The sequence below is a fragment of the Anopheles coluzzii genome, chromosome 2 (assembly GCF_943734685.1).
Source record: "Anopheles coluzzii chromosome 2, AcolN3, whole genome shotgun sequence".
NCBI classification, from domain to species: Eukaryota; Metazoa; Arthropoda; class Insecta; order Diptera; family Culicidae; genus Anopheles; species Anopheles coluzzii.
Window position 1 is genome coordinate 83,563,526 of NC_064670.1, and position 27,683 is coordinate 83,591,208.

The following is a 27,683-nucleotide window of genomic DNA, read 5'->3' on the forward strand; positions in this document are numbered from 1 at the left end:
TAACGGGTTTTTGCGAAAGGTGGACTGTTTTTGGTTTTGTTTAATCATTCAAAAACCCCACCCCGAAAAAGGATGGCAAACTGTCGGTAGGGCGAAAGGGCGAAACGCGATTAGGTTAAGGCGAGAGGATTGGAAAAATCCTGAGTCGAAAAACATAATGCAACCTGGTACGTTCGACCAGCGGAATCGGGAACCGGGATCCGTTACACAAGCGAGAAGGTGTGGAATGACATTAAAGATTCAGAGACAGAGACCTTCTGGTGGTCTGGCTGGTGGACGAGCTGAGAAACGACAGAGAGAGAGAGAGAGATAAAGCGTTCCTTTCCTCTGCCCCAATGTGACAAGGACAATTCCTTGCTTATTGCTTTTCACTTTTTGCTAAGGGCTCCGAGTTGATCCGAGCGAAGAAAAGTGTCGGAAACCGAGGGGGAACGAAAATGAACGAAATTATAATTGGATTTCTTTTGTTGAGGAATACTGCTGCATCGTCCGTTCGTCTGCGTCCGCGAGGTTTCGTTCGATCATCGTCCATCTCGTCCCTTCGGGTTTGGATTTATGTTTTGTCATTTGGCGTTTTTCCCTTCTTCTCGGGAACGCTTATTAATCCGTTGCCCTTTTGCGACGATCGGTCGAATAGCACCCTTAACGAGTGGAGCAGATCAAATGATCTTACTGCAGCGATCAGTGCGAATTTGTTTAATGAGCCGCTGATTGTGTGAATTAAAAATGGGCATGGATCGAATGACGTGGCGGCAGTGATGTACATTTTATTGTTTTGTATTTAAATGCTCCCTTCCTTCCATTTTTTTCAAACCCACCGTTCACTGCCAATCAATGAATGCATCATGTCAGGCTTTTGACATCGACATCCGGATCCTTTTGTTTTGCGCCACCCGCAGATCATCGCGAGTCGATTCCAGCGTCACTCGGGCAGGAAGAAGGAAAAATTCACACACACACATTCTTTGTGGCAGAAACAAACTCCAGGCAAGCAAAGATCACCTAAAAACATTCACCGAAGATGGGTCGGAGCGCAGCCAGACATGAATTGTTAAATCGCAACTTTGCCTTTGTCCACCTTCAATCGCAATTAGCATAAATCCTAATGCACCATTTGGAGCGGATCTTCCCTTTTCCGCGTCCGTTCGAAGCTTATCGGATCGGAAACGAAAGCACAAATAAACCTCATCCCGGGGACTGGGGAGTGTGTCACATTCGGTGTCGGTTAAAAATTGGTCCGCTGTCTCTGTGTGTTTTCGAGCACCATTAACTAGAGTTTGCCCACTTCATTGTGACGGGTGTCCGCCGATGCAGTGTCCGGTCTGGCGATCACGGTGCGCGAGTTTTCGCCGTACGCCGGACCTTTACGGCACCGGCGTGGGGGCGGGGTGGAGGGTGAAATGCGAGCTCGTCGTCACTCGTCTGTATTTACAATGTACAATTATCATACGGAGGACAGTTGGGATTGCTGTCTGCCTTTTTTATTACGTTCTCTGCTGGGACCGCGGTCCGCCTCATCTCCAGCCCAGTCGTGCGCGTAGCGTACTTTCGGTGTATGCCGTATGTGTTCGTGTGTGTGTGTGTGTGTGTGTGTGTGTGTGTGTGTGTGTGTGTGTGTGTGTGTGTGTGTGTGTGTGTGTGTGGTGTGGCCCACCTATCACGTGGTTCATCAGTGGACGAAAATATCCGCATATCAATTAGTGTAGATAATCTGTAATGTAAATGAGAGCACACTGCTCGGTACAGATGTGAACCCGATTAGCTGCGACTGGGGCCACCGTTGGCCGGATGCTAAATGGGTGGTTGCTACAGGCTGCCCCTCGCTAATGCTGCTCTCATCACCCGTCGTCGGATGTCCTTTTTTGCTCCCTCTCTCTCTCTCTCTCTCTCCCCTTGACGAAAGCCCTAATTTTTTGGGGATTGTGTCAAATTAATAAGTTAAATCTTAGCTCATGACTCGACGTTCGGCTGTTTGCGGCCCCAATTAGCGCAATGATTCGATTTCGAAGGCTTCGCATCAATTGGAACACAGTTTGCTCTCATTTCGGGTGTTTCTTGTTGTGGTCCTGTTCAAGTTTGTTCATTCGACGATGATAATTGAACCTTCGTGCATTTCATTACAATGGGCGGGTAACGTGTCGTAAAAGCTAATCTTTTGCGTCTGCTATGTAGTGTTAATGCGGTTTCGTTTAAGCCGCGTGATGTCAGTTCGAGGATCATCACGAGGCTTAAGCGTTAAAAATCGTATTTTTTTTTTACAATCATCACCAACCATTTTTTACAACCATGAAACTAATAGCACTGCGAAATTGAGTGTTGATTATTTATTTATTTACTGAAGGACGGTCGTAATTTTAAAATTTAGTTAATTATTGACAATCAAACCCAGATCCATAATATGTACAATTATTAGGTTATAATTACGATATTAAATTTTAATTATTTATTCATTCATTACAATGTTACAATGTTTCAATGCTAACTACAATGTTTCAATTATTTGAAAATTGCATATACATTAGAAATTTAAGACAAGTTTTGTAATTACATTTTTTTAAATTACCCCAAGCTTATTTGACTTACGCTTTACTTTCACGTTTCTTTCCACCGTTTGCTCGATGCGAATCGCACATATAAGAGTGTAACAGTGAAACAATAATAAATAAATATCCAATTACTTAAATTAACGTTTACATACCTGCCGAGACGTGATGCAATTGATAGTCTCACGGAAACTGATTCATGAAATGATTCGCAATTAAGCAGGAACGTTAATTATTTAATCAGGACGAACTCGTTTCCTTCGCGAACATGAAACAGTGCCACATTTTGGAGCGTGTAAATCAGTGATAGTGTGGAGTACAGATGTGTACCATCCCGCCGCCAAGGGAAGAAGTGAGACATTGTTACGCAAAAAATAACATTCCGGAGTGGTTTCTGGCCGAATCGAGAGATACTGGACATTTACTGCGCTGGATGAATGAATGTAACATCCTTTTGCTTTAGCTTTCTTTCTTCGTAAAGAGGAAGGGACACTGTGCGAAGCTTGTTGTGCCCAAAATGCCGCAAATTATTCTTTATTCGTCTTTTTTTTTTTAATAAAAAAATAAATGTTTGAAAATGCAGGAAGATGCTTAGCATTCATTATTGAATTAATTAATTTATCGCCTTATTTCGGACACACCCGTAACTCACTGTTCCCATAGTGTGAAAGGTAAAAAGGACACCAAAGCAAGGTGGTAAACACGAGCATCAGCAAGGCGCGAATGAAGTGGTGCAATCTTACAAAAAAAAAACGAACTGCAAAATGTAAACTGCAGCCTCGAGCAGGAATGCCTTTACCACCACCACCCTTCTCTTCGCTTATAAACAAGTTGTTCCACCGTTGTCCGTCGATCTTGAACGATTCATGGTGGCTTCTCTTAATCCTCCGGATCGATTCGCCATAATGCGACCCTGTAGGTGTAATTTATTATTCAATAATTATCGAAATAAGTTTTGCGCACCTCGTACCAGGCTGCGGTCTGTCTGGTGGGTTTTGTGCTGATTTTCTCCTCTCGCCATGGTGTGAGTAGCCTCGAGGGCGATCGTGAAGCTGTTATGCTTGATCCCGTCGATCTTGCCAGACGAGCAGGCGTTTGGGCGAAGGTTTTGGCTTACACCCACAGAGCGTATGGGATTTAAAGCTGTCCTTTAGTACGGTACAGCAAAATACTGGACCAGCGTGCCAGTTTTGTTGCGAAAGGAATGAGTTACTTGCTTACCTCGTGTGAAATGATGCTGCTTTCGGGGCTTATCTTTTTTGTTTTTAATTTAGAATAAGGATTATTTGTGTCTTTTTTGTACTTCCAGTTTAAGTTTAAGTTTATTCCATTACGTTGCAAAAGTCTAATTTTAATTTATAATTGCTTCTAGAACGCTGCAGAGGAATGAATAAGAGCATAAATATGCATTACGTTAGCCAAAATGTATGCAAATTTAAAATATAATTTGGAGATCTCGATGCAGATGCAGTCAAACAGTTATCAAATCTCATCAAAAAACTGTGTGCTCGATCGCAAAAGCAAAGGAGCACTGAAGTAACAAAAAAAAACTGTCAAGCTGCTTAAAAGTGAGGGGACGACAGCGCCGGAAAAATCGTTTCGAATACAATGGGAATGAAATAATTCAATAAAGAATATAGCGAGATACTACGAGAAAAAATATAAATAATCAAACAAACCACTGGGCTAGAGGAGAGACAATAAGAGAGAGAAGGTACGGGATGGCTGGAGAACTATTTTACATATTGCATCTGGCAAGCGAGGCAGGCAACGCAACGGGGGAAACAAACGCGCAGCACTCATTGCACGACAATCCTTGGCGATGAATTGTCAGAACCGAGAATCGATCGCGGTCGATACTGAGCGCCCGGTTGGAAATGCGACGAAGACGATCGATGGCAATGCATCGGCATCCCTTGGTTGGTGGATGTGATGCACGGGCTCCTTCTAGATGCCCATTATTATGGTACGGCCGGTCGATCGGTCGGTCTGCCGGTCAGTTTTTGCGGGTTGATTTGCGTCGTCTCTCTGCGTCGTTTGGGGAGGGCTCTCTGCGGGGGGATAAGAGTTTAGAGGGGACACTCTCTCCCGGCCACTACCGCCACACTGTCTTATTACTGTTGATCGCAAACGTATAAATACAACGCATTGCAGTGGAAAAGGGATGTGATCTGGCGATATGTGGCAAAGATTTATGCTGCTTAACGCATCGCCCAGAAAGGAGGGTAAGACTGGTGAGATGGTAGCGGAGCTGTGAATTGTGCGAACGAGCCTGTAAATCTTCTTAAACTATTGACGACTACGCTTAGCACTGTGGCTGACTTGAAAATCTAGCCTCCTGGTCGCTTTCGTAGAATGATTTGTTCCATAGGCACCGCGACACGTTTCTCGATTAGAGCTGGATGAGCAAAACAATGGATGGTAAAGGTCGGTAAAGAAATGACACGGATTATTCCAAACGACACGGATCCAATGCGTGGGGCTTATTGATTTCAGAGGTGAATGATGCACAGAATTTACAACAAATTAATTTTTGAACAACTTTTTCATGTGACTATTATCAATATTATATTCTAATGCAATTGTGACATGTGTTAAATTAAACGACTTGCGTAAATGTTGTAAACTTAAAAAACGTAAACTGTTTTTTGTTCGATTTAAATTAAGATAAAAACCGCTTCAAACTGATTATTAAAAAAAACTATAGTGCTCAGAAACATTGATAAGGTGCTTTTCCGCATGACGCTGGCGATGGTGACTGACGAAGGTAACAGACGAGGTGGAAAGCTTAAGGGATCAACCCTGATCGATGAAAGACAGAATGGGGAAGCTGTGATCATTTGTATGTATAAGTTGGTGCTCTCAGAGGACGCCGATAAACAGTAGCGAACGACTCTAAATGGAAGGAAAGCGTTGAATCCAGCATCCACCGGTGCGAGCAGGAAAAGGCACAGAGACACAACAGAGCTGGCAGTACGATGAGTGGCAGCGGTTTACAATAATTTTGAAATAAGTAAGAAGTTGATGGATTCCACTTGGGGTGATCCCCGCTCGCCGGTGGAACCAGATTTATCCAACACGGCAAAATAAGGCAATGCTCGATAATAAAGGTTTCTTATGGCAGCTGCACCAAATACGTTTATGGTTTTGGAATAATTTATTCCCGTGCTAGCGGTCCCGGCCCTCGCCCGGACAGAACACTGCAGACAGCAGCAGTAACGAGAAAAAGCGCTAGCTATCCCGCCCATTGCAATACCAATGCAGGAGTAGTACGGGCCCGGACTACGGGGACAGTATTGAATGTAACTGCCCGGTACCATTCCCTACGTTTGCTGTGCGTTGTCCTGCAGCACGGGAACGGAGGTAGAAAGATTAATGCAAAATTAAAGGATTAACTTCGATGCAGCCGGCCGAGTAGCGAGAAGAGGGGCGGCCAGCTCGAAATGAACCGCTACGCTTTGTGACAATGATACGGAAAGGTGCGGAATTGTTATGGGGCTTCCGGGTGCTGCGTAGCTCCCTCCAGTACGTACGCAGCTTCCTACCTCCGCATGCGAATGCGCCAACGAAACGAGCCAAGCAAAAGGTTGCAAGAAAATTCTCAATTTGGACGGTGGTAAAACTTACCCGTGCTAACTTATTTTGCTCCATCTCTTTGTTTGGTAATCAAACCGGTGGATACTTCATTTTCTTCTTTCTCCATTACCTTTGATTACGTGGGTTCTGAGGTTTGCTTTTGGTTTGGTGAATTTGCGTGTTTTTATGCTAAATTTCTCTTCACGAGTGGGACAATATGTGTTTAGGCGTTTTAAAAATGAAACTACTCACTGATTCTCACACGGCACCTTCTAAAAATTCCCCAATCAAATAGTATAAAGAGGTTGTTAAGCAATATGCTAAACATATCATTCAAATGGAAACCGATAATACTTGATAACAAAATATTACTCTGTTATTTGAATTACTTTTTTATGTATGTCACATTAGTTTCTTGTTAATTGTTGTGACAAACAGTGATCAAATAGTGCTTGGACTATACATTTTTATTGATTTGACATTGATTATCATGACTATCTGTGAAATTATGGAAACATTTACATACGACCCCCTCGAGATACGGCGATTCGCAGGTACGACGATTGTGATTTTGACAGTTAAAATCTGTCATTTTGAAGAAATTGATGTACAGTCTTTCTCCGAGTTACGCGAATTCCGTAAGTAAAATAGCACCATATTTCAAATTTCAGCCCAAATAGGAAGGATGAAAAGTTACTTATGATCAAATGTAATAATCTAAAGTTCATTAAACTTTAAACATTTTAGTAAAACTGCAATTTATTTTGAATTTGGCAATAGTTAGAAGAAATTATTTGACGTATGCATTGTCAAAACTAAAAATTCGTGTCACTCGAATTCGCGTAACTCGAGTGTTGCGTAACTTGGGGAAAAACTGTATTTATTTTTATTTTTAATTTATTGCTGATAACCGTTCTATATACATTTATAAAGATTCCCAAACTATCCAATCTTGAATATTAATATCATGTAAACGACTTTTGTAGTAGAATTAAAACACTGTCGAACTTAATATTGACACATATTTTACATGCGGCTTTTTCGACTAACGCCTTGCTTTAGGACATTTTTTCTGTCCCAAATACAGTATTATCTCGGGGGTCACCTGTTCACAATATTTTCGCATGGCAATTAATTAAAAAAAAAGTTGGAGCCCCGTAAATAACAAACAGTTTCCTGCATTAGACGATAACATTCTAGGAAGCATCTGCGTGTTCCATATGCATGTTCCATATTGTTACCCCGGATCATGCTTTCCCGCACCCGTGTACTGGTATGCAGTAGTTTGTAGATGAACAACATTGTTAGGTAGATTATTCTTTGCCTTATGGACATCCATTGAAAAATATTAAGCATAATCACTGACGTGGTAAAAATACTACTGTTTAGCACAGCTCTCATACCTCTGTTCTGAATCTTCTGAAGTCGTGGCAACTGAGTATGACAATACAGAAAAAGTATAGTACGACAGAAATTAATGTATGACCCGATTAATATATTGTATAGTTCAATCTTTCCCGCCAAATTAATATAATTTCTAAGTCTTGTGAGATCGCCAATCTTGCTGGCCATTTTATTAATCAAATCATCAATAGAAGAACTAAAGCGCAATCTGAGGCCAAGATGTTTAATTTCTGAGGCTACATCAATTATTTTCCCATCTATTTTAATTGCTGTGCATTTAACAGACTATTTGAAATGATCAACATCTTCGTTTTATTCATATTCAGTTTTAGTTTCTTGTACTTCAGCGATCTGCTGATGGAGGTAAGATCATAATTGAAGTTTCCAACGATATTGCTATCTTTCTTTCTCGATAAACGGGTTCAAATTTGATTTCAGAGACACATGTGTAAACTGGAAGTATCCAGACACCATACAACTTCAGTTTCAAACATGTCTATATGTTCTTTGAGGTGAAAACTCACATGCTATATAATTACCGGCAGATAATCAGTATCCTTGCACGCTATTCGACGTCCATACTGCGACGTCACGGATTGCTCTCTCTCTCTCTCTCTCTCTTGTAGCAAGTGAAGTAGGAAACAAGCAAATCCATTCCCCTGGCGCAAATCCTTATTGGTCTTCACAAAATCTTGTGTGAGTTTTACTACCACCTTCACTTGGTAGATGAAGTTGATCATTGTCATTCTAACTAGACTGATTATGTTGGCATAATTTCAAACAGCAAATTGCCTCATATAACTCTTAAAATGTGTAAAAATATTAAAATTCCATTACGAAAATTATATTTAATTGTTTTAAGCTATTTTTCTCCTAGCGCAAATCCTTATTGGTATTCACAAAATCTTGTGTGAGTTTTACTACCACCTTCACTTGGTAGATGAAGTTGATCATTGTCATTCTAACTAGACTGATTATGTTGGCATAATTTCAAACAGCAAATTGCCTCATATCATTCTTAAAATGTGTAAAACTATTAAAATTCCATTACGGAAATTATTTTTAATTGTTTTAAGCTATTTTTCAATATGTTGTATTAAGCACCATAATACAGCTTTAGTGGTTGTTGAGCATATTTATATATTACCATCGATATATAGCGCTATATATCACCATCTGTTCTTCACTGATCCATTGATGGATACGGATCGGTGGATGGAAATGTAAGAAATGAATGCCATGAATGATTTATAATATGATGTTTCCGTTTTACAACGGAACTAGCAATATAAAAGTACTAATTGAGAATCTTGGCATATCATTATTCTGACACATTTGCTATCCAGAAGAGTGTTTGATCTTACATTGGTCGAAAAAGGCTGTAAATCAATGTAATCATCATTTAATCACTGTATCCAATAGTTTACCTGTTTATTTATTAAAAAAATGCACATAATACACCAAATTGTATTTACATGCAATGACGAAACTCCATATCTGATGGTCACAATTACCGGGCCCATTGTTCGCCTGCCACCTTCGACTGAAGCGACTGACCGGAATAATTGTCCACCCGAGGTAATTACGTGTATTTTCACCGCAAACCCAATCATCTCTGCTCCGTTCCGCGGATTCTGCTACGGCATGGTGTTGCTTTTCGTGTGTTGGATGGATTGCTGGCACTACCCGGCATCGACTGGGGACTTGGGTTTATATTTCGTGAATTACCATCCAGCCACAACCTGCCCACTCCATTTGCAATGCGGTACCCTCCCTTTATAAGCTTCATTTCATTTTTATTTTATTTCATTTTGCTCATTTGCTTGCGCCGGGCCGTTTTGCTGCCATTCCGCCGTCATCTCGTATCTCATCGTAACTCGCCTTGTTGCCCCGGTTGGTGCGATTTTAATCCGGCAAACGTTGACGTGACCTTTTTGCCGGGATTCTGCAATGGTAACGGCGGGTGGGTCAACGGACCCACGGGTGATGGGGGAGCGATAGGGGGAGTTGTTGGGTGAAAGAATCTTTCCCGTGGTTGCCCACATTGCACTTTTCTCGGGCGCGTATCCTTTGGTTTTTCCCCCGTGGCTTTTCCTGCCCATGTCCAATGGAATGGATGGGGCTGTAGGTGCATGTGTATGTGTGTTTATAAGTGCTTTGACTTTGATTTTTGCTTATTATTATTTATGCCTCATTTTGTCCGCACCCGCACCACGAATCACCGCCACCTAGTGCATATTATTATAAGGGGTGAATTATGCACTTTTGTTGCCCGCGGGAATGCATCAACTTTCTTGTGCGGTTGTGCGAGGCTATCCGCAACTCATTCCATCTATCCTGCACTGTGCTGCATGGTTTGTGACCGAGTAACATTAAGAGATCGGTTCGTAATTTCAGCCCTACTGCACACCGTCCCCGCCAGGGTCCTAGGTTTAGGCAGGCTCGGTCAGTTGCCGGCGATACCAGATGCTGGGCCGAGGATGGTGGAACACATCGTGTACATTTAGTGCATCTACATTTCACCGTGCGCGGAGGTGCGCTCAGATGTCTGGAGATAAATTATGGCAGTTCCTGTCTTTTAACAGAAACAGATTCACCCCTGCCCTGCGCCCCATTCATTGCACGATAAAACTGATAGTTTTGGGATGTGGGATGAGGTGAAGTTTGATAGTACCACAACAATGAGCACATTCTCATTATAAAAACTTCCGGACCGGTTTATTAACGCCCCGTGGTGATGTTTCGTACCCTTTTCGCACTCGGATGCCTCATTTCATTTGCACGAAAATTACACGACCAGCACCAACACCCTCCCCAAACCGGCGTGTGGAGGGAATGAAAATTGGAAACAGCTTTATGGTTCCACGGAACATTGCCTGCATCGATGCTGCTTCTCTCCCCGTTGCGGCCCGGCCATTGCTCCGGGTTCGCGGTTTAGTATTGCTCTCCTTTTTGCCCAGTTAATAATGATCGCGGCGGCCTACCCCGCGCGCCTTCTCTGCCCCAGCTGATATGCAATGTCGATCGCGGCCCATGACGCACATGCTTCCCTCGCGAACGAGCCGGTGCCGCATAGGCGAAGGAAGGCAGCGATGGTGGGTGGGTTGGTTGGTGATGACGATGCTGCCCTTAAGCATAAATTAAAGAAGAATGTTTCCATGGCTGTCGATGTGTGAGCAGTGAGGGGCACCCCACAAAGGGAGGGTGTGCTGGGTTGGATGAAGCTTGGTGGTGGTGAACAAGCGCAAGAAAGAGAAGCAACGAAAGGGACACCCATTAATAAGAGCACCCGCGCCTCATTTCTTGGGAGAAGTTTGAGGAGTAAAGGGGAGAATAGGGTGAGATTGAGAAGCAATTGTGGGAGCAATACCGCAACGATTCGATGGGGCGGTAAAAAAACATCGATTGTGCGAGACCACGAAACTGGCCAGCCCCAGCCAGCAGCAAACATGCAGTTTCGGGCGAGATATGGTGAAGATCGTGGTGGAAGGAAAAACTCATTAATTTTCTGTTGGAGCAAAAATTATTTTTCAATTTAAACACTCGTGCGTGAATTTTGTAAATTCAACCCCTTGCTCGTTTTTTGGTTTCGTGTTCGTTTCATCACCCCCATCAACGCTTCGTTTTTGGTTGTGGTAACAGCTGGGATAACTGTTGCTTCGTGATCGGTGCACTATGTCGTCCTTTGTTTTATTGTGTCGCGATAAAAACCTTACAAAAACCGATTAAATCGTTGCAAATTAAATTCTAATCAGGGTAGGGTCAGTTGCAAGTATATGCCACTTCCCTGCACCCTCTATCGGAGCCTTATTTGTCTTTGCAACAGACAGATCCTAGATCTGCTGGTTGCTATTTTACAATAACCCATATTATTCCCCGATATACGCTATTTGTGCGAACCGGAAGCAAGGACGTACCTCGAATATTAGTGAATATTAGAATTAAACCGAGTTTCGAGGTTTTCAGTCAAATTATAGCTCATTTTAGTATAATTTTGCTTGAAATGTCAGGTTTTAGCCACTAATAAATTAGTTATTTACTCTAATTTCTACTGAACATTTCAATTTTGTACCTTTTAAAATGATTTTAAAATTCAACTAAAAGGGTTTTTTGTCTAATTTATATGCCAACCCAGTACAATTTGCTCGAAGAACTGTCGATTTAAGAAAATCGCGTATATCGAGTATGGTGTATATTGGGGAATACTTGTTCACTATCTAGAAAAAGCCAATGTTTCCTCCATTACAGCAACTTTCCTGTTTTTTTAAATTGTTTGCCGAGCTTAGCGTTAAAGTATCGTTTGAATATATGAAAATATCAGTTTGATGTACATTGAAACCTAAATGTGCGCCAACATTGCTAATAATTGGTTCAATTTTAGTAGAAATAATTGATTCTTGGGCTTATTCAACATCATTATTCATTCATCAATGATGATTTGCACAAATAATTAAACATAAACTCTGAAAACCAGTTAAATAACATATAATTGGTGTGAATGAATGAATGAATAGAGTAGATTAGAATGGATGAATAAGTGAATAAATATGTTAACGTAAAAAAGATGTGAGAAAAACGTCAACAATCTTATGTGCTTTTATTCATGTCAGTTTTATTCATTCATTTCACTTTTCAGTGTTTATATTCTCTCTAATATAGTTTTTAACATGAATGGTAAAAAACTTGGTTCTTCTTTTACCTTATCAAATATTTTATCCTATAGGAGTTTCTTTTATTTAAATTTCATTATTGACTCCAAGGTACATGGAGTAATGATACTATACATATTATAATAAATATACCTTACCGAAATCGATATCATATAAAACTGAACTAATCATTTCGACATATAATATAATGTTAAATAAAAAAGCTTGAACCCTTGAACTTGACATTTATTTCTGAAATACTTTTAAATACAGTGAACCCTCTCTTATTTGACACCTCTCCAATTTGAAAAACCTCTCTTATTTGAACATTTTGCACAGTCCCTTGATTTCCAGTACTTTTTTGTTCCTCTAATTTGGAAAACCTCTGAAATCTGTGTCCCTCTTATTTGTGTATGGTGTTGCCATGGTTATTGAATGATATATGCTCAAATTGGCAATCGTATGCACAGTTTCCTATAGCAACAGTTAAGGCTGCATACTGTCTCTTTCTTGTTTGTATGGACCTTTCATTCACTTTCAACCTCTGTAATTTGAAAACCCCTCTTATTCGACAGTCCCGTCGCCTCTCAAATAAGAGAGGGTTCACTGTAATCCCTAAAAAATAGGTTCGAACAATCAGAAAATTTGCAACATTAATTGAGATGTGTTGGCTGGCTTTTTGAGTTTTGATAACAAAAATTTTTTATCATAAAAAATCTTAACTCATGCGTTGGCAGGTTGGCAGTTGCCATAAATTGCACACGATCGCGCTTAATTTTTGCGATGTTCTTCTAGCACCCTGTTGAACAGCATCTTATGAACGATCAACTCACCATTGAATACTTTCTTCGGGCAGTGGTTACAAGCTCGCTCCTATGCTCCACGCTGGGGTAACAATAATTACTCACGATCATAACATTTCGTATCATTGCCGAGCAAGCCCGTATTAGCGAATGAAATGCGTTACAAATTTCGCCCTTTTGCCATGGCTCGGTAAAAGGGGGCCCCCTTTCCTCTTCCACCAACGGTAACCGACGCTCTCATTTCAGCTAATGAATGGAGGGGTAGAGAAAGATCGCGACGAAGGGAAAGGGGGAGGAAAAACGAATAAACGTGATTTGATGAGTGTAAGGAATTTTAACTAATTTAAGCCTCTTTCTTCTCTTATTTACTTCCATGCACACCTTTCGCCTCGTTTGGGTTGGTTTGGGGCTGCAAAATCCAGATATCGCTTTGTGGCAGCTACTAGCAACAGGATCGTAATCGATTATTTGCGGTGCCAGCTACACGGCGTGTATCACCCCAAGGCCTGTTTGGTGCTATTCGGCTGGCCAGTTGGAGCCGCCCGCAACCTTACCCCAAACCTGGAGCCCACCATAGGAAAAAAGGGAACCGTAAACCGGGATTGAGTTTGGTTGCGGACGGATCGAACTAGCAGACTGACTGACGGACTGGATGGATCTGGAATCTCGGAATGGTCGCAGCGTGGAAAGCGATCGCATTCTGGTCGCACTGAACTCTGAACGCTGAACGCTTAACGTATGATGGTTGCGGAACCGTGGTAGACGACACAACAACAGGCGACGTGTAATGCTGCAAATCAATCCGTGTAGAGGCTCATTGGGTTGAAGTTTCAACTACGGATCGATACGGCCGCACACTGGCTCCTCCAGCACAACACACACAAACACGCTCTATTTTACTAAACTAGAAGCTATTTAACTTCACCATCGTATCACACTGATTCTTTATGCCAGTTATCGCCCATCCGCGTGGTTAACGATAGCAAAACAGTATGCGAGGATTGTTTTGGTACGTTAAACACCGACATGGACGATGACACAGCGAAGGGCACAGCATTTTAGTTTTTAAACATCTCCTACTAATACCCCAAACATTGCTAATTGCTTAGGATTGTACGATGAGGAAAATGAATCCGCTTTTAGCTTATCCCTTTTTCATTTGGCTCCAAACACCATATCCATTGCAAAGAAACCGAACACCAACACAGGAGGTCGGAAAAGGGAAAACCTAAGACGAGGTGCTTCAAATTTTCGAACGTTACAAATCTTTTACAATTACCAATGAAAAAGGTGTGTGTTTTTTTATTCTCAAGGATTATGAAATGAACAAGTTTTGCTTGATATAGGGCGATGTTGTATAGCATGATACGGTTAGCATCAGTAAGCTAACATTCGTTGCGATCCACCTGCGCAAAAGATGCGCGAGAAAACACACGTGTGATTCAATTGCGTGTTTTTTTTTTCAAGTTTTTGCGCAAATTGATGGCGCTTTTGCGAGATATGATAGATAAGCGAGGAACAAAACATCACATTACATTTGATGCGAGGAAAATAAATTATATACATTTGTTTTAGTTATTGGCAATCTTTTGCTTCTTTTTTTTTGCGCAGATCCACTCACAGGATCCATTATACTATACTGCTTGCTAAATAACTATACTAATAGGTTTCGGTCTGACACCGGTTGAGAAGACACCGGGGTTAAAGACACACATTGTTGCACCAAAACGAAAGGTGACTAAATGATCGTTTTACTGTTTGCTAACAGCAACTACAAATTAGATGATAGAGAAAAGGTAATGCAGCGCAGGCAAAGCATGTGAAGCAGTTGATAATAATGAGGAGGAGCACAATTACAGTGCAGTTGAGACAACACAAAATGATAAATGGAAAGAATTTTAAACCCCGCATTTAGCATGTAAGTGAACAATCAAAAGTAGAAAAAGATGTGAAGTATACACGAAGAGCAAATAAAAATATATAACTTTACAAAAGTGGTGTTACAACTGTGTATTTTTTTATAGTTAAATACTGAATTAAAAAGATGGAAAACGTTGAAGGATGTGAGTAGTAAAAATATATGTACATTTTTAATGATTCAATTTTTAAATATATTAAATGCGTTCATTAGTTATCCAGCGAATGAAGAGTGAAGCAAACTACTAGTTCCACAAAAGGCGAAAGAACTCTCAAATAGCCAAATTCTTTGCAAAATTCTTACTTACTTACTTATCCGGCGCTAGAACCGCATTGCGGTCTTGGCCTGCCTCAGGAGTGTCCGAAACCGCTCACGGTCTCGCGCCTTCGTCTGCCAGTCCGTTATCCCGGCCTTAATGGCGGACGGCTTCACGCCATCTTGCCACCTCAATTTGGGCCTACCACGCCTCCTCTGTCCTTGTGGACGGCCTAAAAAGACTTTACGGGCTGGGTCGTCCGTTTCCATGCGTATAACATGGCCAGCCCACCGGAGCCTGGCGAGCTTTATACGCTGTACGACAGTGAGGTCGCCGTACATCTCGTATAGCTCGTCATTATAGCGGCTCCTCCATTGTCCTTGCACACATACGGGGCCAAGTATCCTTCTGAGCATCTTCCTCTCGAACGCGGCTAAGAGGGTTTCGTCAGATTTGGACAGTGTCCATGTCTCAGAGGCGTATGTGAGTACTGGTACTATATAGGTACTATATAGTCTCAGTTTCGTCCGTCGCGACAGGTGCTTTGAGGTGAACTGCTTTTTCAGGCTGTAGACTGACCGGTTGGCACCCAGCATCCTTGCGCGCAACTCAGCTTCCATGCTGTTTTCGTTGCTGACCTTTGACCCAAAATAGGTGAATTGTGGGACGACTTCAAAAGTGCGTTCTCTGTACATCTGTACATCACGCCTACGTAGATTCTGATTATTTATTGGTAGGCCCGCTGATGTTGCCACCATTAGATTGGTCTTTGCCTCGTTTATCTGCAATCCGAAGCTCTCTGCCGCTTGCTCGATCCCTTGGTAGGTTTTTGCTACATAGGAGAGCCGCAGACTAATGATGTCTATATCATCAGCGTATGCCAGGATCTGGGTTGACTTATAGAAGATGGTTCCCGTAGTCTCCACCCTCGAGTCGCGGATGGCCCTCTCTAGTGGCAGGTTAAATAGGAGACAGGCAAGCCCGTCCCCCTAGCGCAGACCCTTGGTGGTAGCAAAAGGTCCTGAGAGTTTTCCATCCACCCTCACCTGGTAAGTGACGTTGGTCATAGTCATTCTAACTAACCTTATCAGTTTCGCCGGGATTCCAAATGCAAAATAATTGTAAAGAGTACAATACAGTAGTACAAGTACAATAAAGAGTACAGTAAATTACATATATCAAAAACAATAGTTACATGATCGAGATCGGTGCCAAATGGACAAAGCCGTATTCAGTAATGAGTGAAATGATTGAGAAATTTTTTGGGAATGGGTTTCATTCGGTGTGTTTTGAGTGCAATGTTGTCCAAAGGGCGGGCTCAGGATTTGGAATACTTCGTTATTAGTATCATGGCCAGTTCCATTTAGTGATCAGTTCTTCAAACAGGATTTGTTCGGGGCATTTTAGATGGAACGTGGGTTGTATTCGGTATCAGTTGCCGAACTTGTGATAAAGACGGTATCACTAACAGGATAAAGATAGGTTCAGGTTCAGTTTTAGGATCGGTAAAGGTGCTTACAGTTCCGAAAATGAAACCAGGATCAGGTTATTTTTAGCACAACTGGGGGACAAGCAAGCATGGTTTGTTTTTATCAAGTAAAAAAACTTTTTAAAAGATTTTCCCTATTTCTCTGGATTTTTTCTGTTTGAATGGAAGTATTCAATTTACATAACAAAGCTATCACTATGTACGAACCATTATAATCACGTGAATCGGGGAAAATCATAACCGGAAAGAGCATTTACACTTTGGAAACTAATTTATTTTATCGCGTGTTACAGTTTACACTTCAAAAGGCTAGATATTATGGTACACAGCAAAACCACTTAACGTAAATCAACTTTTTTTTGTAACAAACCGCTCTAATTGGCAGCTTCAAAGTTCATGCCCAGCTCTTTCATTCTGTTTTCGATATCGAGCGTCGGTAGACCGTTCTCCTTGTTGTAGTGGTAGCTCAGAATCAGCTGCTTTTCCTCCAGTCCCGGAACATGCTCGAAAAGCGACCGCCCCAAGCCTTCGTCAATGTCGTTTTCTTCTCGCAAAATGCAGAAGTAGATGAGAAATACTGCCACACTGAAGTTTACCACGTACGGCTGAAACCACGGAATATCTTGTCCCTTGGGGCCCTCCCGGCTACGCTGTGCCGTCCAGCGAGATGCCTGGCTGCCGAAATATTTGATCGGTTCATTGTTGACCTCTTCTTTGCGATTTTCTTGCCTTTGGTTTGTCGTTGAACTGGCAATGTTGGCCGATGCCGGCAGGAACTGGCAGCGATGTGTGCTACAATTAAAAACAATTTTGTAATGCTGCTGGTTAGGGGTTTATTACCGGAACACACTTACTTTTTCAATAGTGCTGCTAATCTGCGAACTGCTATCATTTGGGCCATGCTTAAACTTATGTATGGTCAATAAATTAAAGTCTATTTCGTAGGAAAATTACACAATGTTGTGATGGATTTTTGTTATGTTTTGCTTTGGCTTGTGAAGTTGAAGCTTGCAAACAGAGTGACCAGAAATACAGATTTATCTGTATTCCTACCGATTTTTTATATGCCTACCGATTTTTTATATTTGTTATTTGTTATTTGTTATTTATTTATTAAAATTCAACGGACCGCAAGTGGCCCACTTGAAGCGAATTCATTTACATTGCCTATGCCTATGCATTTATATGCCTACCGATTCACAGATGACCGCCCTAAAACTACCGATTTTCCATTTATCTTACCGAAAATCACAGATATTTGATTTTTCAGTCGTTTGAGCTTCATCTGTCACGCTTGGGATGCTGTTTCAAGGATTGCTAACCTCATTTGTTACTTAGGCCCGTGTCTGTGCTCCATCGCATGCGATTTTATCGCACGTGCTGTCAAACGCTTTTTCGTATAATATTGCGATTAATTGGATGATTTGAATAATATAACGATAATGGAAAATTAATTTGAGATTGTTCCTACAAAACACCACACATTTAGTTTGACAGATAAAATCGGATGCGGCGTCCGACGAAATCAAAAATTTTTGATTCCGTCGTACGACGAAATCGCACGTCCGACGTTATCTGTCAAATCCCATATAAAATTTGGACAGGCCTTCCGATAAAATCGCATCCGATGGAGCACAGACACGGGCCTTATCGCGCTGACCCAAGTGCCACAAATCCACTAAACGACCACTAAACGGCTTCTAAACGACTCAAGTTCTCTACCTAAACGGAATATAGAAGGACTTCGTTTAGCAGACGGTAAACGACTCATGCATTCAAAAAATAGCGAAAAAGATGGTGGCACTCTCTGTTGGTGGGATACCCCAACCAGTTCTATATAAAATCTATATAAATAGTCGTGTGGTCAGATACGTGGGTATCAACACCAACGACCATTACACAAACCTCACTTGCTTCAGTGCTGGTGGTTTCCGTAGGAGTTTAGTATTTAAACAATCGTATCGCCGTTCTAGTTCTAGCGATGCATAACTTCAATGCGAAACCATACAACAGTACAGAGGAAATGAGAAAGCTCTCCTCCAAGCGAGGAAGCTCAACTGGTTGGGTATCCCACAAACAGATGGCGCCACCAGCTTTTTTGCTATTTTTAGAATGCATGAGTCGTTTGCCGTCTGCTAAACGAAGTCTTTCTATATTCCGTTTAGGTAGAGTGAGTCATTTAGAAGCCGTTTAGTGGTCGTTTAGTGGATTTTTGGCACTTGGGACCTTTATTTGTGTAACCGCTGAACCAAATCTAATCCATATCCTAGGTAAAGGATGCATATTCTTTTGAAATGGAACTTTTATTTTGCGCATTAGTCCCCCCTCCCCCATCCCGCTTAACACTTCTTTCGCTTTCACTTCTTTTAACTCGAGTTAAGTTTCGAGTTTTAACCTATCGAAAACTACCAATAAAATTTTGATGCGCCTACCGAAAACCGCCAAAATAATCTGGCCACACTGTGTGCAATCTAAAATCTTGGATTTGTTTTTTTCTATCTTTGTTTACCTTTTCATGACAGTTGAGATTTGGCGCCACACTAAAATTAAACAAATTTAGCAGCAGGATGGAAGAGGCTCAATATTCCGAGGATTTATTTAGCACGCAAGATGAAGCAGCATTTGGAAATGCAAATTCTGAGCAAGAAGCACCCACCCACAAGTCGACAGAGGAGAAAGATGTTCCTGCACAACCCGGAAAAGATACTGCAAGCGCAGCTGAAAAGGAAGCGGGTGCATCCGCTGAGCAGGAAACTCCCGATCTTGTATTTTCGGAGGACATCGATTTCGGTAAAGAAAGCAGCGAAAAGGGAGATAATTCTTCGAGCAACGCTGGTGTCACTTCGGACAATTTCGAAGAACCTATGGAACCCGATGTAAATGTGGAAAATGCCGATGAGAGAACAGAAACTGAAGAGGTGGTAGAATCGAGCGTCCCTAACCCAAATGCAACCGATGCTGCAAACACAAAAGGTACGTCGAAGGACCGCTATTAGATTGTACCATGACTTATGTTCGGTTTTACTTGTTATACTTTTAGAATCACCCGAAGAACGTTTGGCACAGTTTCCATTTGCTCGGATTAAACAGATGATGAAGCTGGACCCGGAAGTAGGAATAGTGTCGGCCGAGGCGATATTCTTGGTTACAAAAGCGGCAGAACTGTTTCTTCAAACATTGGCCAAAGATACCAGCTTTCATACGGTTGCCTCAAAGAAGAAGACGATGAGCAAGAGAGATGTTGAAACTGCAATAGATAACGTCGACTCGCTAGTGTTTCTTGAAGGAATGATGAATGTGTAGAGTTGCTAAGGACGAATGGTGCTAGGTTTAAGAAGTTTGGCGACTAATAGAAACTAAGACATATCATGCTATTTTTAGAAACGTGTCTTTTACTTGCAAAAATACCGTTGTCCTGTTTAATTTTGCTGTTTAGAAGTAGATTTTCCTTAAGCAATACGGCCGAAGCCGTTCTTTCTGAATAAAAAAAAGTAGTTTTTCCCTTGTATTTGAATTTTTAGTAATAAATTTATGAAAAATGACGACATGTAATAATTCAGGATGGAACTTTCGTTAGATTAAAACTACAATATCCCAAGCACACACCTAATATATTGGTGAATCTATGCATTTTTTGTTATTTTTAAATACGGAGACTGGCACGAATTTAATAGCCGCCATGATTATATCTATATGAACCTTGCGTTCAGACGGCGGCTGTTTTATCACAGGCGGCTACTTTGTTGCATTGATGTCACGCACACTAGTACGTGAATCGCATGCCCCATCCTGTACGTATACACCAACACAACCCAACCGGTATGGTGTACGTGATCTCGGGGTAGTTTGATGTCAAAAGAGTAGCCATTTTAGAAAATCAAAACAGTGAAAATTCTGTGTGAGCGCGTGAAAGCGCACAAAACGGTGTTTGGCTGGTGATGAACGCGCTAGAAATGTTTTGAACGAATGGAAAGCGTGTGCCGTGCAAGGTAAGTGTGAAGTTTTCCTTCCGCTAGGGTATGGTTGTTGGTAAAATACGCTTTGTTGCGGATCCCTTCGCTGGGAGGAATCTTTTCGCCGCGAAAACTGACTAATCGGCGTTCTCGGTGTACAGCCACCGTAGGGGCAAGAGCGTCAGGTGAATATCGGTATCTTTCTATACCAAGTCGCTGCGAAAACATTCCTTCATAGTGGAGTTACTTGTTTTAAAATCGATTTTAGAGGGAACACCAGTGTGTGGTGGTCGCCGTTGAAAACGGGAAGACAAAAAAAAAACGCGCCAGTATCATCGTGCACGGTTGCGCTGAGTTTGTGTCGTGCGTCGAAGAGCATGCGAGAGCACAACCCCGAACGTGCAAAGCGTCCTCGCGGTAGGGCGCGGGAGGGGCTCAGCAGCAAATTTGTTTATAATCAAATATCTGTTTATTGTTAGGAAAGAACGAAACGGGGTAAGCTTGCCTAGCTCCTCTCGTTCCTTTCGCGTTCGAAACGCGACCAACGCACGAAAGAGTATCGCGTGCTCCGATGGAAGAGATTCATCTAGCGCTAAAATAAGCTGTAGTTGCGTGCGTGAATGCGCGGATGTTTGGGGTCTGCCACTGAAAATTACGGCAGGGAAATAAATGCAGTCGAACGACGTAGAGAGTGTGTTGGGACGCGAACAGACTCTGGGAAGTATTTTGTTGTCAGTGTGGCACAGGTGGTGGGGGGAGTGCGAGGACCGAAACAAGCAAGCACGCGAAATATCGCGCGACACAAAGCTGCGAAAATGAAAATAAAAACAGAAAACAGCCCGTTTTGTTTGTGGCAGTCGCGATGCTTCGGCAGGCCAGCATCAGTGCGCACAAGGGAAGGAGAAAACTGCATCGGAAGATCTCGCTAGAAGGGTCTCGCTCTTTCAATTTCTCCTTCTCTTCGCATCTCTTTTATTCCTTTCCGTTTGCGAAGGGCGAGTTTGTTTCTCTCCCTTCTTCTCGTGCATGGGTGAATTCATCTGTTGCCGCGGATACAATCAGCTTTTCACCTGATTCTTTCTGGCAGTGTGTACACTTTCGCTACAAGCTGGGTTGCAATGGAAAGGGGGAATAGTAAGTGCATTTTCACTGTCACTTTACTCTGGAGAAGTTTCACCAGCCCTACCAATTCGATGGATGTGCTTACTGTATGGTTCGTTCGGGGTCCCTCGTGTGCCCTCTTTTTTAAATATGACATACCATCAAAAACAATGCCATTTAATAATCTATCTGTTGTGATTTCCGAACAAACAAAACGACCATTAATTATATTAATATGAATTTCATGAAATTGATTCAAAGTGCATCATTGCAAGGGAGTTCGGTTGCAGAAGAAAAGAAAAAGTTTTCCGTAAACGAAACACCCTTTCCCCGATAACAGTCTTCGTGCTTGTGCGTGCGAAAGAAAGAGAGAGAGCGATGATACAACTAAACACGTTAAAACACGCTGCAGCAAGAGAGTACATACAGCACACGGAAGAAGAGAGATCTCCGTCCAATTGACCATGGATTACTCACGATGTAAAGGCTATTAATAGATTTTCATGTCTTCTTGTGACTAGAAGTTGCAATCTCCGGTTGACTGTTTAACAAAAACGTGGTCCTCCACGCGGATAAGGGAAAGGAGTAGTTAAAAATCTCAACACTGGACGCGAATGATTTGAGATGGAGAGATACGGCAAACTTCCCTCTCTACTATGGGCACGCGCACTCGGCACAATACTGTTCCGTTCGGCAGCAGTACGGCGGAGCACAACTTCGATCTCTTCTCGGATGGAAGTCCATGTTGGCCATGAATATATTTAAATTTTGGTTGTTGATAATCAGTTGCAACTGCAGGCATCAACGTGCAAACGTATTAGAAGAAGAACTACAATCAAATCTCATTGTCTTTGCCTTGGGCTGATGCAATAATTAAGCGCGTGCCATCAATCCTTTGCGGCTTGTAACGAATGTAGGATGTTGTGGTCGATATGGACTTTCCCGAGGGAAGCAAATGATGAGAAAATAATTACAACACGAAATGATTTTGAAATTCTTACACTGATTCACTACTTTTAATGTTCCAAAATGTCCCTTGGTTATGAAATAATGAAGATTGCCAATAGAGTAATGTATTGAGCTAGTTCTTGTATGTGTATAATTTTAACACTCATTCCAAATGTGTCATTTTGCTATCCTTTTCAAAATATTTGCATTTCATATAACAAAAAGCGAGCTAACAATGCTTTTTAACAATATCTTTTTAGTCAAAATGTGGCTGCGAAGCGAGACTAGAGATCGTCGACTGCGTTCAAGTAGTACGCGAAGCGCGGTCAAGTTCAAACCATCCCCACTCAAAGTGGCTAGCCAAAAAGCAAAAAAGAGTTCATCCGTCGAACTCGTAGTGTCTTCGTCTCGGCGATCCGTACCATCAGCGGTGCCCAAATGTCGACCAGAAGTGTCAACGACGATTGCCGAACCTTCATCTACCGTAGTTTCGCGGTGCCGGACCGCCGCTGCTACGCCCAATAATCCACCTGCAAGAAGCATCGTTCCAAGGCGCGCGACAACAATTGGAAAGCCGGCGCGGAATAATCGTCCCACTGCTGCTAGCGGTGAAGAAAGCCGGAAGTCGGCCAGTCGCGAAGAGATTACAATATCGGACGATTGCAAAGAAAACTGCTGGCAGGATAATAACGATCTCACTCTATTCGATGGTACCACTGTCATCGACCAGAAGCACTTCGAAGATTCACCCACACACTCCAGCTGTTCTTCGCAGCAACTACCTGCAGGCATTGTATCCTCCAACAATGACACGCCACCGCATGTTGATAATGTGGCTGATGTGAGCTTTTCCACCGAATCCACCGAATGTGGACTATACGCTAGGAAAGTTGGAGACGATCTCGGTTCGGCCGAGGATGCGCTCAATCAGTTCAGTATCATTTCGTACGACTCGAACAAAAACACTTTGTTGGGCCACTCGATCGTTTTGCCACCGATCAGCGTTGCGCAGGCATCAGTAGGGGCACCTGCATGCCTGGAAGGGGCGGGACAGCTCAACTCCAAGTGCATCACCGAATGCGATAGTACAACGGCAGACCTCGGCACTGAGGCTGCGGGCGAATGTGTAAGTAACGTTAAGGCTATAGTAAACCCCAGCTGCTACGTGGAGGAGGATACAATCCTGCCGTCCACCTCGTCGGAGGGAATCTTTCCAAAGTCAAGTGCAATCATATCTTCTAACTCGCTGGATATCGTTGTGCCGGAAGTGGACTCAACCACGGACACGATATCACCGGATACGTCTTCTGCTAATCTAATTGCTGGCGATATGATCGCCTCGTTCCCGCTGACCGCTTCCTCCATCGATTTTGCCGGATCGTCGATGTCGTCGTCCTCGTCGTCCTCGTCGTCGTCGTCCTCATCCTCGTCCTCGTCCTCTTCCTCCTCGTCGACATCATCGTCCTCGTCGTCGTCGTCATCAACGTCTTGCAATACGTCACTGGGTGCCTCCGTATCTGCAGTATCGATGGGAGCCTCATCGCTGTCGTCCAATTTTCAACCAATCGCGTATAGCAACTGTTCGTCGCTCTCTGGCACAGGGTACGAGGAGCAGCCGCAATCCAGCTATTCTCCTAGTCAGACAGCCGCCGCCGTAGCGGTTGCTTCTGATTTGATTTCCATGTTCGATGAGGAACACTACAAAAATGCCACTGATCTCGGCCAGTACACGGACTTCTCTTACAATGCTCTGCTTACCCAGGCCCTCCTGAGCTGTGGCGATGCGGCTGCTGCTGCCGGGCTTAATCTTAGCTGCGGTCAATCAAGCACGGACAGCTTGAACGATTCCGCCTTTTTCTCGTCGCTCAACACAACGGCCATCGAGAATCTGAAAGCTCTAACGTCGCTTTCGAGCATGGGCCATAACATGGACGGAATGATGTTGGATGATGGGGTCAATGCTTCTCCCAACATCCACGGGACGACGGGATACATCACGGAATACGGAGGAGGAGGAGGAGTAGGAGGGGAGCAGCAGGACCATCAACAGCAGCAGCAGCATCATCTGCAACACCAACGAGCCCTGGATGGATCGGAGCAGGAATCACTGATCCACAACATTGAGTGCAATGAATCAATTCCCATGTGCGGCGACGACACAGAGGCAGCTATGCAGCTGGAGAATAATGAGTGCATTGAAATGGATGTAAGTTTGTTATCTATTGGACATGTTGGTCTGTTAATTGATTCAATGGTCAATAATTATCCTTATCTCGTTGACGTAAAATAGTTAAATGATATTAATTGTGTTTACGTTTTAAATTACTTCCCATTAGGAGTCGAACGATGGACAGCATGACGATGCCGCATATAGAGCGTTCGACCCGTACTTATTCATCAAGCATCTTCCTCCATTGACTTGTGAAATGCGTTCCAAGTGTCCCGCGTTGCCGCTAAAGACACGCTCCAGTCCAGAGTTCAGCCTGGTGCTCGATCTAGACGAAACGCTGGTGCATTGCAGTCTAATGGAGCTTTCCGATGCGAGCTTCAAGTTTCCGGTGCTATTTCAAGAGTGCAAGTACACAGTGTTCGTTCGTACCAGACCGTACTTCCGCGAGTTTCTCGAGAGGGTATCGCAAATGTTCGAGGTGATTCTCTTTACCGCCTCGAAGCGGGTCTATGCCGATAAGCTGCTCAATCTGCTTGATCCGGATCGCCGACTCATTAAGTAAGTGCTTGTGCGTGAGAAATTGGAAGGCGTGGTATTAAATATAATTACTTTGACACTTTTTCGTTTCGCTAAACAGATACCGTTTGTTCCGAGAGCATTGTGTCCTAGTCAACGGAAATTACATTAAAGATTTGACTATACTGGGCAGGGATCTTTCCAAGACCATCATCATTGATAATTCACCACAGGCATTTGGGTAAGTGATTGTTGATTGCAAACGTGTTTCAAGGCTCGAAAACGAAAATTATTTACAAAACATTTGTTTGAAATTCCAGATACCAGCTGGAAAATGGTATACCAATAGAGAGTTGGTTCGTCGATCAGAGCGATTCGGAGTTGATGAAAATTTTACCATTTTTGGAACGGCTCGTTGAAATGGTAAGTTTTTTACTACTCGAGTGCATGAACGGTACCCCAACAACAAAATACTCATATGACACTCTCTATTGTATATCTTACAGCGCGAAGATGTTCGTCCTCACATTCGTGAAAAGTTCCGACTCTTTTCTTTCCTACCGCCAGATTAAACTTAATTCGTATCTAACGGCAATACATGTTGTTGACGGCAGCACCTTAGTTAATCTCACAATTTCATCTAATTAAGCACGTTTCACTCCAATTGTATTTATGTCAGCTGTTTTTTTTTCTGGACTAACGTCGTCAAGTGAAGTGTACAGACAAAGCCACTCAAGTAATATTTAATAGTTACGACGTTTAGTTTCAGTTAACTATTCTCTTTTATTAAGCATACACAGATACAAACAAGCCTGCGCGCAAGGATGGTAGAAATGTGCGCGAGACACTTGGTGCTTGTGTGTATGTTATTGATGATACATTCATGTTTATGCGACACAAAAATAGTATGACAACATATGGATACAATGATACCGTTTTGCACAAGCATATAGTTTAACTGACAGATTTACTTAAGAAGGCAGACTGTGTAGACTGTGCTGCTAAACACATTCATGTTCAAATCTTAAACAAATCCACCAATTAACTCCATAATCCCCATACTCGAAACGACGAGAGAAGATTAGAAATGAAATCGATTTAATGAATAATTGTAGCAATATGAGAACTTTAGATGCTTAGCGTAATGTCCAACTCTTGTCGTCGTTCAAGGAACGGAATTAATATACATACAGGCGATGTATGATAATTTTGCTTTTGCCAGATCAGTGAATGAGCCCGTTATGGTGGCCTACTGCTGGTGCCTGCTGCTGCTTACAAGGCAGCAAGACAAACGAATTGATAAATATGATATATAACGATCAAAAACAAATCAACAACCTGGGATGCCATAGCGAACAGAACAAATTACGAAAATATCAGATGCATTACTATTAACTATACTGCTGAAAGAATCACATGAGCACATGAATTACACGTATCTCAATACACACACACAGTTTAAACTCACCTTAGTCTAAATGTAAGAAATGGAAAATAATATTTAACGGATGCGGTTGAATGTCGTCTCGATAAGTGAAGAAAAGCGAAAGCAGCGTAGAGAAGGGTATTAGGAGTGCTTTAGTTATACGATGGAATTCCTGGTTAAATTTGATTACTCACTCACACACATACGTAGAGCAAAAACGTAGCAAGTTAATATTATTACGATCACCGTTTATGATGATTGCGATCATGATCGATCGACATTGTTAATTGAAAATGTTTCTTCCGTTTTCTTTGAAATACTGTAATATCTAGCGTGTAACGATATACATATTTTTTATTTATTAACTCATGGATATGACGTCTGAAATGTTTGTACAAAGAATTACGGTAAATGCCTCCGAGCAAATGGGTGGAGCATGCAGTTGTTTTGTTGAGATGAAAAAAATAAGAAATCAAATATGTAACAATAATTAAATCCCGATTTTCTTCAATAATGCTGCAAACTATTCTCTATACCTGATATCGATTACCTTGTGAAGGTGCAATCTTTGAAAAGCTTCTGTTTCATAACGAAGGATTTCAGAAAACCATGCTCACATAGTTCCCGCGGTAGAGTTTAAGCAGTTACAGTTTCTTTTTGTGAGAAAGAGTTTACTAACGTCTCTGCCGTTTGCCGATTGGCGAGGGAATGGTTGTGATGCAGTTTTGCAGCGGCAATAATCAGTTCAATCAGCTGCGATGAACAGTTTTTTTATATGTGCTCTTGTTCGAAAACGAGCTATGCAACATGTGCCCCATGATAAACAAATATCAGCAACACAATGCTCTTGGTTCTTCCTTCATATTTGATTACTGTATTAATGAGAATTTTTTCACATTCAATAAAAATTAATTTCTCTTAAAAATTTGGA

General features: G+C 42.2%; 3 protein-coding genes and 1 long non-coding RNA gene across 4 annotated transcripts in view; 3 read left to right on the plus strand and 1 right to left on the minus strand.

The window, feature by feature from the left end:
* The window catches only part of LOC120950346 (uncharacterized), a 40,406-nt gene extending 25,433 nt beyond the window's left edge, over positions 1-14,973 (plus strand). Inside the window, exon 2 of the long non-coding RNA XR_005751123.2 lies at positions 13,398-14,973. This is a non-coding gene — a long non-coding RNA (uncharacterized LOC120950346). The remainder of the gene's footprint in view (positions 1-13,397) is intronic.
* A 1,917-nt stretch (positions 14,974-16,890) lies between these two features.
* Positions 16,891-17,655, minus strand: LOC120952209 (uncharacterized). The gene is made up of 2 exons (XM_040371420.2): positions 17,493-17,655; positions 16,891-17,430 (listed from the first exon to the last, which is right to left on the minus strand). The coding sequence occupies exons 1-2, from the start codon at positions 17,537-17,539 to the stop codon at positions 17,013-17,015; spliced, it is 465 nt and encodes a 154-aa protein (XP_040227354.1). The 5' UTR covers positions 17,540-17,655; the 3' UTR covers positions 16,891-17,012.
* A 1,494-nt stretch (positions 17,656-19,149) lies between these two features.
* Positions 19,150-20,146, plus strand: LOC120947703 (DNA polymerase epsilon subunit 4). The gene is made up of 2 exons (XM_040363293.2): positions 19,150-19,611; positions 19,679-20,146. Exons 1-2 carry the CDS (start codon positions 19,206-19,208, stop codon positions 19,939-19,941), a joined length of 669 nt encoding a protein of 222 aa, XP_040219227.2. The 5' UTR covers positions 19,150-19,205; the 3' UTR covers positions 19,942-20,146.
* A 322-nt stretch (positions 20,147-20,468) lies between these two features.
* On the plus strand, positions 20,469-27,681 carry LOC120947701 (CTD small phosphatase-like protein 2). Its single transcript, XM_040363290.2, has 6 exons — positions 20,469-20,627; positions 22,901-24,846; positions 24,977-25,368; positions 25,448-25,567; positions 25,647-25,749; positions 25,833-27,681. Exons 2-6 carry the CDS (start codon positions 22,906-22,908, stop codon positions 25,896-25,898), a joined length of 2,622 nt encoding a protein of 873 aa, XP_040219224.2. The 5' UTR covers positions 20,469-20,627; positions 22,901-22,905; the 3' UTR covers positions 25,899-27,681.
* Positions 27,682-27,683: the final 2 nt, after the last annotated feature.